The sequence below is a fragment of the Grammomys surdaster genome, unplaced genomic scaffold (genome assembly GCF_004785775.1).
Source record: "Grammomys surdaster isolate TR1022 unplaced genomic scaffold, NIH_TR_1.0 126036, whole genome shotgun sequence".
NCBI lineage: Eukaryota > Metazoa > Chordata > Mammalia > Rodentia > Muridae > Grammomys > Grammomys surdaster.
In genome coordinates this window covers 4,030,841-4,044,477 of record NW_021620849.1, presented here as the reverse complement: position 1 = coordinate 4,044,477, position 13,637 = coordinate 4,030,841, and the positions used below count along the sequence as shown (strand labels likewise).

The following is a 13,637-nucleotide window of genomic DNA, read 5'->3' as shown; positions in this document are numbered from 1 at the left end:
TCTCAGATTCTGGGGACCTGAGCTCTAATTTGAGTATGTGACCTTGGTCACATCATTTCTCGCCCCTGGGGGGCTTCGGTTCCCTCGTCTGCAAACTAAAGGTGGCCAAAAAGTCCCTGCCAGCTGCGACTTCAAGTCCAGCAGGCGGGACATCCCGCCCGAGGCGCAGTGCCAAGCCTGGCAGGGCGCGCGGGTGCGGGGTCGACTCAGGAGAGGAGGGGGCTGCGGGAAGAAGCGGCGACTGCGCGGCGGCGCGGGGGACGCAGCACACGCTGCCGCGCCCCCGGCTCCAGGCGGGCGGCGGCGGCCCGGGGGCCACGAGGTTACGTAAGGAGCGGGCGGGAGGGACCGGCGGCTCCGCCCGAGCGCGGCCGCCCAGCCCCCGGCCGCCCAGCCCCCGCCCTCCCGCCCGCCTGCGCCTGGCGGCGGCCCAGACACCGGCAGAGCAGCCGCGCAGCCGGCGGAATGGAGCGGCGCCGGGGCTGAGCCGGGCGCACTCGGGCCGCCGCATGTGCCGCGCGGGGAGCAGCTGCCGAGCGGGCGGAGAGCGAACGCCAGGGGCCCCGTCGGAGCGGCCGCAGGAGCAGCGCCGGAGATGGGGTGAGTGAGCTCGTGGAGCGCTCGCTAGGGGCTACGGGCCGCCGGTCGCGTGCTGCGGCGGGAGCTCCGGGCCCCCCGGCCTGGGCGCGGACTTTGCGCCCGGAGCCCACGGCCCTTCCCGTCTCAGCCAGCCGGGCGCGGAGACACCTGGCGGGGACCCGCACCCGGGCTGGTCTCAGCGCCTCGGCCATTCCGCGGTCTCCTTGCCCCTAGCGCGAGCAACTCCAGGGCCTGGGTTTGTGAGTGTGAAAAGCAGTTTGCCGTTCTTCACGGCTGCGTTTATAGCCAGCGACATGGAAATCGAAGTTTTCCTGGAAAGGAAACACACCCAATAATAACCCTTCGGCGTAGGAATAGTGGACTTGTAGGCAGCGTTGAGATGGCTGAGGACGGTGACAATCTGTTAGGAACCTAGGTGAGGCTCCAGATGCTTGGGGGGTGGGCGGGGGGGGGGAGTTGGAGCACTCAGTTGAAGTGACTAATGCTTCTGAGTATATAAAGTAATTTTAAAAGCAGGATTGATTTCTCTTCGGCGTCTCTCCGAGCAGTAGGCGCTGTGAGTCAGGAGCCACTGTGCTAATAACACAGTAACTCTTCACATCTGCTCACCGTTGTGAGCGCACACTCATCGTGTTTAGTCTCTATCCAAGGAGTGGTTTTTGTGCTTGCTCTCCACAAGAGGAAACCGAGGCCGGAGTAGTTGGAAGACTTCTCCCAGCTTGCACAGCTGATACATTTGTAAAAGGGCAGACTATAATGCGTGGCTGCTCATGGGCAGAAGCTAGGCCACTGGCCATAAGGATGGGTAAGGGAACCAGGGGTCTGAAAGCCCTGTCCTCTGCTGCTGAGCCCAGCGTTCTTCAAACAGCCTTTCATGAGACCCAGGGGCCTCTGCTGGGTAGGTCTAGAGAACTTGCTTCCCTTTGGGGATGGGTGCAGTGGGAAGAGTCATGATTGTCCTGGTGCCTGACCAGTCCCTATGGGTCAGTGACTTTACTGTGCTTAACCCCAGACAAGCCTCTGGAGTGGTTTTCTCCATGGGGCTGGTAGAGTTTTGGAGGGAGCAGAGGCAAGCAAGGTAGAGCTGGGGAAGGAGAACAAATGGCTGTGGACGACAGGAAGGAACATGGGGGATAGAAGGGCCCATCGGAAGTTTGCCTAGGAATATTGATGCCTATCCAAGACTTATGTTGGACAACTGGGAGGCCGGTGATAGACAGTCATCCTACCCAGAAGGCAGATTTTTGTAACATTTTCAGTCATCTCTCAGCAGATATGAAAGAACTGATTTTTGAGCAGCAGGAATCTTTGAGACTCTGAGGTTTCATACTTAAAAACAAAATTTCTGGGAAGGAGTTAGCAAATGTAGAGCTCAAGATGGAAGATAAAAGGACCTGCTAATTTTAACTCTTCCTCGGCTCCTACCCCTCAGATGACACAAAACTAGCGAGCCCACTTGCAAATCAGAAACAAATATTGAAACTCTGTGGTTAAAATAGGTTTGTGGGAATGAAAACGTTTACTCATAAAAGCTCAAAGAAAATACCAGAAAATAATTTTTGTTTGTGTAAAAGCAGGGAGGAGTAGCTTGGGCATTTTGTTTAAACACAGAACATGTCTTTCATGTAATTTTAACATCGCTCAATAAATGGGTATTACTCACTTCTTGCAGCTAAGGGCTGATTTGTAGCTCTTACCTCTCCCTGCCATTTTACCATATATTCTCTTCTGTACTTCATGTGACTGTGCAAGCAATGGTTGTAAATTGAGATGGGGTTAAAGCCTAGATAAATAGTTTAGACAGAAGAGGTGGATGGAGGGAGCCATTTTAATAAAAAAAATAGAACTACTGTCATCCTTTCTGAGAGTTGTATAAGATGAGCATGGGAGAGAAGTTCCAGTGAGAGCAGCCTGTGGCAGAACTGGCTATAGTTTTGTCAGACCTCCTCAGGGCTCTCTAGTATAGACAAATGAAACAAGGGTTTAAGGAAATAAAAACCAACTGCCCGAGTTTCCTTCCTCTGGTGAGGCTATATTCCCCCTCAGGTGCTTACTGCCCTTTTCCTTCTGTGAAGCATTCTGCATTAAGTATGTGCTATCTCCAGTGTTTGCTCTTGTTCCCCGAGGCAGCTGTTTTCAACTGGCTCCTTTCACATGTTGCTTGCCCTTTCTGTGCACACTCCTGTCTCCTCTTTCTTGGACCAAGTAGTAGTCACGGACTACTCCCTCTGTCTTCCTGCTCTTGCTACAACAAGAGTGTAGCTTGTAGTAAGAATTTTGGTTTCTGTAAAAAACACAGAAATATTGTAAGAATGTTTTCATTTTAATCCCGGGTTTGGGATATGGGGCTGCTTCAGATTGTCCACAGCAGCTGATTATGATTTGCCTCATGCTCTGGTAGGGGTGTGATTTTGCCAGCAGCAGATAGTCTCTGCGATTGTGTGATGTTTGACATTCTGGGGACTTTTCAGAGGGTAGAAACGATAGGACCCCAAGAGGGTGGGTTGTTGATTGGTTGCAGATTGTTAAGTAGTCATCTGTAAAGAAGAAACAACAAGAAGACATTAGAAATTCTGATGGTGAAGATCAAACTTGCCCCCAAGGAACTTGATCTCCCTAACCATCAGGAAGCAGTCTAACCATAACCTCACCCCCTTTCCCCTCTATCCTTTTCTCTCTCCTGCCTAGTGTTAGGAGGTTGAAAGGTGGAAAAAGGATGGAGAAGAGTGGAAGAAAGAAGAACCCACAAAGTAGCTAAAGTCCGGATACAGTAGCTGCCACTCTTTCCCGCCTGTTTGCTGAATGGCCAGTCTTTCTCACTGGCCAACAGCTCTCTACTGATGCTGACTTCGTCCAGACCCTTTCACCTTCTTGGAGGATCGCTTTCTTACCCTCCCCTCAGCATCGGGATAGGAGCACATTCTAGCCCAGCACTGTCCCATTGAACTCTCTGCAGTACTGGGAATGTGCTGTAGCCATAGGGTTGGTTATCAGCCACTTGAGGTTACTGGGCACTTTAATGCACCTGCTGTGACTCAGGACCTGACTTAAATAGCAACATCTAGCTAGTGGCTGCTCCCTCTCCCAATCCTGCATACCTGTCCTTCTTCTGGTCCATCCCCTAGTCTCTCTGACAACATCTCACAGATAGGACAGACCCATAGTTGGTGTTCTTTTCTACCATTTGTTTGATTTCCACACTCCAGTCTGGCCTCTGCCTTCACTTCAGCATAGAAACTTCTAGATGCTAGCCCATCTCTTCTCCCACCCCTCCTCAGTCAGTGTTCCTCACTGGAGGCCCATCCTCCTCCTTGAGAGCCCCCATCTCAGCTCCCCTGACATCACATCTGCCTTTCCTTTCCCTTGGTTCTGAGGTTCAGCGCTCCCACTGGTTGCCCGTTTGTCTGACGCCCAGTGGTGGGTGTGCTCAGGAGCTGCTGCTCCTGGGTCACCACTCACTTTCCAGGTCATTTTATCCAATTCCTCAACTTATCCACATCACCCACAGGGCTTGAACTATCACTGCCTATATATCGTCAGCCCTACATTTTTATTTCCAAGACAGGTCTGTGCTTCTAATCTGCCCACCCCTGGAGCTCTTGCTGCCGCCGCCAGTGTTCACCTTCCCTCTGTTGTCCAACGCATCAATGGCCCCGCTGCCTTTCTGATAATTTGCCAAGAGTCATCCCTGGTTCCCCTTATCCCATATCCAGGCTGCCATTGGCCCTGTGAGTTCTACTTCTCCAGTATGTCTGGAGCATACTTACTCTCCCATAACCATAATGCTGGCTCTAGTCCTGCCCGTCACTGCCTTCCTCTTGGTAGGATAAACTTTTCAACCCGCCCCCAGCTTCCACGCTGGGTTACTGCCAGTCTAGTCTTTTCCTAGGAGCCAAGTGACTGGCTTTTAAGATTGCAAACCAGATCTTGTCACTCTTCTGTCTCAACACCCTTCAGCAGACAAAGTCTCGGGCCTCTACCTTATCTCCAGTGTCACCAGTCACTCTGCAGGGCCACCTACTACATTCTGAAGATTCCTGACCTTCTTTACAGAGGACTCTTCCATCCACCTCCTCCCACCTTTCCTAAGGACCAGTTTCTTCCTTCCAACATCAGTACAGGAGTACATTCTAGCTCAGCACTGTCTGATAGAATTCTCCATAGTGCTGGGAATGTGCTAATCCATATTCCTGGGGCCCCTGGATGCCTGAAACCCTTATACCCTGGCTTTGCAGACATCCTCTCCCTTCCTTCATCCGTTGACAGCAGGATGAGTCTTTCCAGCCACCACTCCCAGGGGAACTCTCACCCAGCCCCACCTGCATAGGCTCCAGTCCCTTGCCATAACACAGTTGTCATTGCCTGGGCTTTGTTGATTCATTTATACTCTGTCATCTTCTAATCATTCCACAAAGGTGGGACCCACCTTTTCACCATTGCATCCCAACATGAGTCACAGTGGCCTCACAGGCCTGCCGTAAATACTTTATGATTGGGTTACTCTCTGCACAGTCGGAGCCTCGCTTGGAGGCCAGCCTGAAAGGGATGATGCTTTGTGGACCTTCTACATGGTTTTCTTAAGTGGGGAGCCACAGCCGGGCAGTGGTGGCACACGCCTTTAATCCCAGCACTTGGGAGGCAGAGGCAGGTGGATTTCTGAGTTCGAGGCCAGCCTGGTCTACAGAGTGAGTTCCAGGACAGCCAGGACTACACAGAGAAACCCTGTCTCGAAAAACCAAAAAAAAAAAAAAAAGTGGGGAGCCACAAGGGTCAAGAGAGAAAGGATGCAGTTTTGTTTTAATGCTAAAGCGGGCCATTAGGTTTTTATTGGGATGTGAGTTAATTTTCAGGCCAGGTGCTGTATCGGATCAATAAATCATCTTACCATCTGTAAAAGGCAAACAGAAAAGGCAGCTTGTGAGCTGTTGTGACTTTAGCTGGTTTTGTCGGTGTTTACAAATAAGATCTACTGTATCACTGGCCGCCTGCATTTCACACTTGCTTGCTTTGTTCAGCCACGGGTTACTCGCAGTGGATGAATGCCATGGTCACCGGATACGGCTGGCTGCCTTTCTGTGAGCCGTACTGCTTAACTTTCTTCTGATGTACTTTCCCACCTCGGAACCACACTGTGCTCTTTTACAAGTTATGGGGCTTTACTTTGGGTTCTGAGTTAACTAACATAGAGTCAGTCAGGGCCTGGAAAGTCAGCTCACTGGTTAAGAGCACTGGCTGCTCTTCCAGAGAATATAGGACTCACATTCGTCAGTCCCAGGGGATCCATCACCCTCTCCTAGTCTCCATGGGCACCAGGAGCATAGATACACATGCAGACAAAACACCCATCACATAAAATTAATTTTAAAAATAAACTTGGTTTCTTTGTTTGTTTTGCTTTGCTCTTGTTCAACTTCACTAAGGTTAATTTGAACCCTTCGTCTGTGAGACATTTGTCCAGTGCTGTTGGGGACCCAAAGAAGAGCAGACCCACTAGTTAATTCTTGCTTCTGTGGGGTTTTATACATTTAAAAAGGGAGATGAGTCACATACGCTGGCACTTGCTTTGTGCTTAAATGCTGAGTGTAAACAAAATGTTATCATCTGAAGGGTATAAAAGGTGATGGGAGGTGTCCATATATTTGGGGAATCTGGGGAAGATGTCTTGCTGGAGAGGTACCAAAAGACTCTGGGCATTTAGGATTATTCTAGTTTATTTAAATAGCAATCTCCTTCAGTATCTGTATTGGGAAAAGACAGAGTTTGAAAGGAACTAGATTCTGAATACATCGCTATCAGCCAAAGAAGTAAATGGGTATGGGTAAATATTCTTTGGATTGTTTTTGTTCTGTTTATAAAATTCAGCTTACTAGACACCCTCAAAAGTAAGGAAATGGGCTCAAGGATGCTGTGGCAGAAGAGATTCTAGATAACCAGTTGGAAGACCTCGCCGAGAAGGGGCTTACACACCCAAAGGAAGCAAAGCAAGCCCAGAGGGATCTGAGGGAAGAGTATTCTTGGTAGAGTCAACAGCAAGTGCAAGGGCTCCGAGACAGGGGCATGCCTAGCATGTTAGCAAGCAGTGAAGAGGGCCAAGGGCTAGAGCAGGGCGAGAGGAAGCATAGCGAAGAGGTCAGCAGGTAGCAGGAGCTGGACCAAGTGTCTGGGAGGAAGAGTGGCGAAGAGGTCAGCAGGTAGCAGGAGCTGGACCAAGTGTCTGGGGTCACTTCTATTTTGGGAAATACCATCATGTGTGTTGGAAGCCTCCTGCCGTTCTTAACCTTGAGGGTAATTAGAACTGAGTCGAGGTCCCGTCTGTAGCTTGTACACAGTCCCCTGAAGAAGGGCTAGGAGCAGGGCAGGTGAGATTTTGTTAGGACTCAGTGGAGTGGACATTACCACTTTTCTGTAATGCCTCAGTCAAGTGAGTGGTCACTCTTGGCACGCTTGCCCCAGAGCTCATTCATTGTGTTCTTCCTAGCTCAGTCTTTGGGGTGTGTGTGTGTGTGTGTGTGTGTGTGCACATGTATACGCTGACCAGTGTCTGCATATGTGGAGGAAGGCAAAAGGTTAGCATTGTCTCTCTCCCTCTCCTTCCCTCCCTCCCTTCCTCCTGCCCCTCTTTTATGTTTTGAGACAGTGTCTTACTGAATCCAGAGCTCACCATTGCAGTTAGCTAGGCTAGCCAGTGAACCCCTGGGATCCACCCATCCCCCATGCACACTGTAGACACATCACTACACCCAGTTTTTATGTGGGTCTTGGGATCTGAACTCAGGTCCTTATTGCCCTGCAACAGGCGCTTTCCCGCTGGCCACCTCACAGCTGCTAACAGTTTTATGGCCCCGTCCCCGTGTTGTCTTCACCCTTCCTCATCTACTGTTTGTCTTTTGTTCTTATTTGTCAACAAAATGAAAATAGCTTTGCTTCTTGTCCTAATTATAAAAATACTGTATGTTTGTACCAAGGAGTAAGAGTGAAGAAGGAAGCGAAGATGACTTTACATCCCACGTCTCAGGGATAACCTTCACCAGCAGTTGGTTACCAGCCTTTGCAGACTCTTCCTGTGTATATGACTATGTGTCTAGATGGACGTCCACAAAGGGAAATATATTTTTAACAAGATGAAATCATTCTACATATCTGTTTTCTAACATAATTTTTACAACCAAAAAATAAAATAAAATAAAACCCATCTTGAGTGGATATCTTCATGTGCCAATAATTATAAAAATATATCATTGCTTAAATTTACACCTAATTCTAAGTTGTCATTTTGCCAAATTTGATACATTTTTGTAAACCTGCTTAGAACAAGGCAGAGTATTTTTAAAATGTCTTTCCAACAGTTCCTTAAGGCAGTTGTTGGCTTTAAATGAATTACCAGGAAAAAAAAAAGAATGGCAGAAGAGCCCAAGATCACAATTAGTGTTGGGTAATTTGGGGAATCTGTGTAATTTTGGATGAGTCACTGCTTCTTAGCGAACTGTAGTGAGAACATTAAGGACTTGTCTGTCGTTGTTGCTAAGGGTGGGTGGTGGATGGAGACCCAGTGTTCGTCCTCATTTAGAAATACGGGGCAAAGTAATTCTGCTTTAAGACTCAGCCGGGATAGTTCTTTGGGAGCAAAAGCATCCCATTTAGAAATCCTCTTTGTGCTTCAAAGGACCATTGTCCTTCTTCTCTTCAAAGAAAATTCCCTGAGGAGAGGACTGACAAGATATACATGCAGAAGGACATTGTTTTCCTTGCTTTAGATATAAGACAATTTTTTAAACATAAAAATCAAGCACCAGGGCTGGGGTGTAGCCCAGTGATAGAGTACTTGGCTAGGATGCTCAAGGCCCAGGATACTATCTCCAGTATCATAGAATACACATGTGTAACAAGAATAAACAGGTAAATTCAACAATGTCTCCTCAGCCTGGACCATTGAAAACTTCCAGAGGATGACCTCCCCTTGACTAGTTGGGTGGGCACAGAAACTTGTCCTTTGATAAGAAGCAAAGAGCATCACACAGTGGGTTTACAATAGAGAAAGGGGTTCTCAGAACACCAGAGTGCCCGGGGCATGACCCCTGACCTCGCAGGGCTTTAGAGTTCCATTTTGCTTAAGGAATCAAGCAGAGAGATGTGGTGTGTAGCTGAGCAGGAAGCTCCGTGTGTTGTTTTTGATTCCCTGGGCTCAAAGCGCTGCTTTGCCATGTTCCTGCATCTTCTAGGTATTGGGCGTGTGGTCGCCCCCAGGCATATTTATAAGTTTGGAGGTGAGAGTTGGCTTATGCACGAACGAGTCTCAGAGCTCGGTGTGTTCTGTGTGGGATGAGGCCGGATGGAATCCTCTTTGAAAGCACTATGGAGTCTCCAGATCTTCTGCCACCAAGGTGCTGTTAGTCATATGGTATCATTCTGGTAGAAATTATTTAAATTACATTTCAAATTAGCTTGATAGAATAAAAATACTCTTGTGGGGAACACATTTAGACATTTGTCAAAGACTAAAGAGATTTTTTTTAACAACATTTTTATTCACAAACTTGATAGTCTTATTATTCCTCAGAGAATTAAAGAACATGGACTCTCTGCCTGAAGAAGCCCTGTGGTACCTGGGTGCCTTCTGGCCGAAGAGGGCTGTTGAGCTTGCTTCCCACTCTGCTGGGAGCGGGCTCAGGCATGCTCTGCTGTTTCCCCTTCCCGGAAACTTGAGTCTGCATCCCACAAGAGAGTAGCTGAGCCCAGCCAGCCTCTTGGTAGCTCTGAGGTATCCTGTCTGGGTCATGGGGTAGGGCAGTCCACAGGGACCTAATTAGTGAGGAACACTGCAGACCCCGCCGCCTGTGCTTTGGAGCCATTCTGGGATCGTTAATTGGGAAAGTGTTTAATTGGAGTTGTTCAGCTAAGTGGAGAAGAGAGAGTTGCTTTGGCGTCTGTTGTCCTGGGAGAGAAGAGTAACTGAGAAGGTCCTCAGGGGAAAGGGATGCAGCCTGTTCCAGGATGTTCCAAGGGGCAGGACAAGAAGCTGTCAGTGAAGGTGCCGTCAAAGCCTATTTTACAAATCGTTCCTATGGTATGAAGAAGTGGTCTCTGCCTCCTCTAGGTAGACTGTTCCACCAGTTGGCAAGTTTGTCCTGCCAGGTTGTCAGGGGAGCTAGAGTGGGTTAGCTCTGAGCCCTGGTTGGCTGTGTGAGCTTAGGTAAGTCCTTGCATCTCTAGAAGAAGCCCCTTCCTCCCTCTCTCTCCCTCCTTCCCTCCTTCCCTCTTTCCTTCCCTCCCTCTCTCCCTCCCTCCCTCTGTTCCTCTTTTCCTCCCTCCTTCTGTCTCTTCTTCCTTCCTTCCCTCTCTCCTTCCCTCCTTCCCTCTCTTCTTCCTTCCTTCCCCTCCTCCTTCTCTCCATCCCATCTCATCCCACTGAGCTAACCCTTAGCCTCAAACACACTGATTCACCTGTTGAATGGCTCAGATGGTCAGGGAGAAGTTAGTCCTGCTGCCAGAGTGAGGCCTGACCTGGTCAGTGTGTTGTTTTGGAGAGAAGATGGTGGTGGAAGATAAGGATTGAAGGCAGACCTATTTGATCCTTGGACTTCAATTTGCAGCAGTGAGGGAATAGCTTCTCTTTTGTAGGAAAGAATAAACATCTTAGGGAAATTATTTTAGAGCCAATGATGGAGGGTGGCACGGAGAGTTAAGGGTTAGGAAGAAAGACCTTACACAGTGGCTCTCAGCCTTCCTATGCTGCTACCCTTTCATATAGTTCCTCATGTTGTGGTGACCCAACCCTGAGATTGTTTCCATTGCTACTTCATAACTGTAATTTTGTTACTGCTATGAATTGTAATGGAAATAGCTGTTTTCCCATGGTATGAGAAATGTTTTCCCATGTTTTCCCTATGAAAGGTTGAGAACCGCTGCCTTAATGAAAGAGCCACAGTCCAGGGAAGAAATGAAGGAAGCAGAAAGAGAAGAGGGCAGATGTGGTGTAGATGGTATCATGTGAGTCTTGGGATGGAGCCAGGGCCTCCCCCAGGAGTGCGCAACAAACCTGTGTGTGGGAATCTCCCTGGTGCTGGAGGGGTCTTCCTTCTGTGCTTGCTTAGCTTGGACGCACGTAAGCTCATTGGATGAGACGGTGGGGGTTTGCGCTTTTGAGTCTCATTTTGTCCTCACTGTCACAGTTGAACCTGAGATTCAGCAATCTGTCCCAAGTCTTAACCAGGAAGGGGCTGAGTCGGGAATCAAGCTTGAGCCCGATAGAGAATGAACGCCAAGGCCGGGACCTTCGTGAGAGTTGCTGAAGTGAGGAAAAAACAGGCCGAGTTGTCGGCAATGTGGACGGTTTGGACGTCTGCGGCTGATAGTACTGACCCTGGCTCACCGGGAGCAGCAGAGGAGAGGCAGCTCTCTTGGAGGGAAGCTGGGAGTTTGGTGTCAGGTGGTGAATTTTCATGTGTGGCTGTCCATCTGCTGGTGCCTTCTAGAAGTATATACTCAGCAATGGGACAGGTCTGATCTAGACTTGTCATCTGAGGTGGATTGATCTTCCAGCCCTGGGAGAGAGTAAATTAACATGAAGACAGAGATAAAACTTGGGCAAAGACCCTCCCTGAAGGGACACAGCACACAGGAGGAAGGGAGTATGGTGCTGAGTCAGTGGGGCTGAGGAGAAGCAGAGGAGATTGTTGTAGGAGCTGTGGGAGGTAATGCTATCGGATCATTTTCAACCAGGCCAGCGAGCTCCTAATGCCAGAGGAGGGTGAGCCCCAGAAGGTGGCTACTGCTAAATCCTATGGCAGTGGGAACATCAGGGCACTTATGAATGTGAGAGCACAAACCCACCCCTAGGAAACCCTCCAGTAAGGGCTGAGTGTTGGGGGATGGGGTAGAGAAGGATTGGAGGGGAGTCAGGGACGGAGGCGGTTTGGGAGGCAGAGAGCAAAGCAGAGGGGACCTTGGAGATGTTAGGGGGAGAGGCTGTGATGTTGGAGGTAGGTGGGAACAGAATGTGGGAGAGAAGAACTTCCCGATGAGGCCCAGGAAAAGCTTCGGAGCAGGTGTGTGCTACTGCGTCTTAGTTTATCCACTTGGGTAGTTTGCGGGACCTCACACGTGTTGGCTCCACCCCAGAGCTGCACTTCCATCCCCAGAAGCACTGTTACCCAGGCAGGAAGGAGCAAGAGTTGGCTGGATCTGCTGACTGTTCCCTTTCAGTGTGAACTAAGGATTATCTAGGAGCTAGGGGCTAGACCAAGAAGAAAGGGGCTGAGCTGCTCAGCTGCTGTCGTGGACTGGGGCAGGGAGTTAGCTGAAGCAAACACAGGCTTATCACCAGCCTTCAGATGTCTCTTGAAGAACCAAGATTATTTTAAAGGTGGCTACTGCAAGTCAACTTGCCAACGTGCCAAGAGATGTAGGTGTGAGAGCAGAGACAGGCAGCCCTGGGTTCCGTGGTCAGTGACAGTGGTCACTCTGAGCAGATTCTGAGAGTCTTGCCGTCTATAGGTAGGGGACCCCATGTGAGGGAGGGACTCCATCCTATGGGTCACCTCTCTGCCCTTGCACCTCACAGTAGCATTGTTCCCTTAATATTCTTCCAGACTTTCTCTTTTTAAAAAATGCATTAAAATTCTCACCAGCGTGACCTCCCTGAGTAATGAGATCTGTAAGTTTATTAACCTCTGTGAGAAGTGGATTTCCTTGCTCCACGGGAGCGGATAATCTCCTAGAGGGAGTGAACATTAGTGCACAGACCTGAAAGGGCTAGGCGAGATGGGAAGCCGCACGGGGGTGGCTATGGTGTGTCTGCTGGCTCCCTACCTCGTGTGACTTAGCGTGTGGCCCGTGGAAGATGGACTCGTGGTTTCCCCACGTTGCTGTCCCTCAGCCCACTCAGACGCCAGAGAAACAAGACTGTAACACCCCCTTGTTTCTTCCAGCAGTGCCAGGTCTTGGGCATGGGAGAGAGACTGGGATGGGGAGTGTTGAGTTGTGAGCAGACAGGACTATGTAGGTGGCATGGCATTCGCAGTGGCCCGGTCTACCATGTTGAGACATCCTCTGTCACTGATGACCTTCAAATCTGCATTCATGTGGGTGCTTGACATAAGCTGCTTGGGCGGCATCTGGACAGGCAGCGATGACTCATGACTCCAGCCTCATTAATTTGACGTTCCAGTATGTTTCACCTAGCCCAACCTTCCCGTCCTCTGTGCCCCTCTACAGTGTTCATGACATCAAACATTTCATTATGCTAACCAAGCCAGTACCCTCTAATAGAAACATTATGGCCATCTTGGTAATTATGTATTTTCCAATATCACATGGAAACAGTGATATGTAAAACAGGTATGACCCCTGTCTATCCGGGTTTTGTGTTTTAGGGAATGAGACAGACTTTGCTTGTTCTTGTGAGCAACCCACTGCCCTCCCCACCCCCAACCCCACCCCAAAAAACCCAAAACCTGTAAATGAATCCACCAGCAAAATTTCTGCAAGTTGTCCTCAAGGGGAAACACATGAAGGCTGACCAACTTCAGAATGTGAGCATAGGAGACGCACCCCTGAAGCAGTGACTGCATGTGAGGCAGTGGACAAAGTGTCCTGGGTGGACGGAGAAGCCGGTGCACACACCAAGAGTGGAGAGAGCTGTCCTGGGTGCTTGAAAAGCTGACGTCAGACCATCATGGCAGGATCTAGGTAGGGGAAGGAAGGAGCCCAGGCTGGGGTTAGAAAGAAGTAGGCCAGGCCCAAATCAGATGTGACTGTGGAAAGTGGCAGGGACCCAGGTGTGATCTTAAGAGTATAGAAAAGAAGATGAAGGTGCTTGCTGTCGACCTGACGACGACCTGAGTTTAATCCCTGAAACTCACCTGAAGGAAGAAGAGAAGTGACTCCTTCAGATTTTCCATCCATCCATCCATCCATCCACCCACCCACCCACCCACCTATCCATCCACCCACCCATCCATCCATCCATCCATCCACCCATCTACCCATCCATCCATCCATCCATCCATCCATCCACCCACCCACCCACCCACCCATCC

The 13,637-nt window shown here is 49.6% G+C and overlaps 1 protein-coding gene across 2 annotated transcripts in view; it reads left to right on the top strand.

The window, feature by feature from the left end:
* The first annotated feature begins 341 nt into the window (after positions 1–341).
* Positions 342–13,637, top strand: part of Homer2 (homer scaffold protein 2) — a 94,605-nt gene continuing 81,309 nt past the window's right edge. The window contains exon 1 of one of the 2 annotated variants that reach the window (XM_028754830.1): positions 342–600. In XM_028754830.1, coding sequence (XP_028610663.1) covers positions 596–600 — 5 coding nt within the window. In that variant the 5' untranslated portion in view covers positions 342–595. The remainder of the gene's footprint in view (positions 601–13,637) is intronic. The other variant, XM_028754831.1, reaches the window with a different exon arrangement.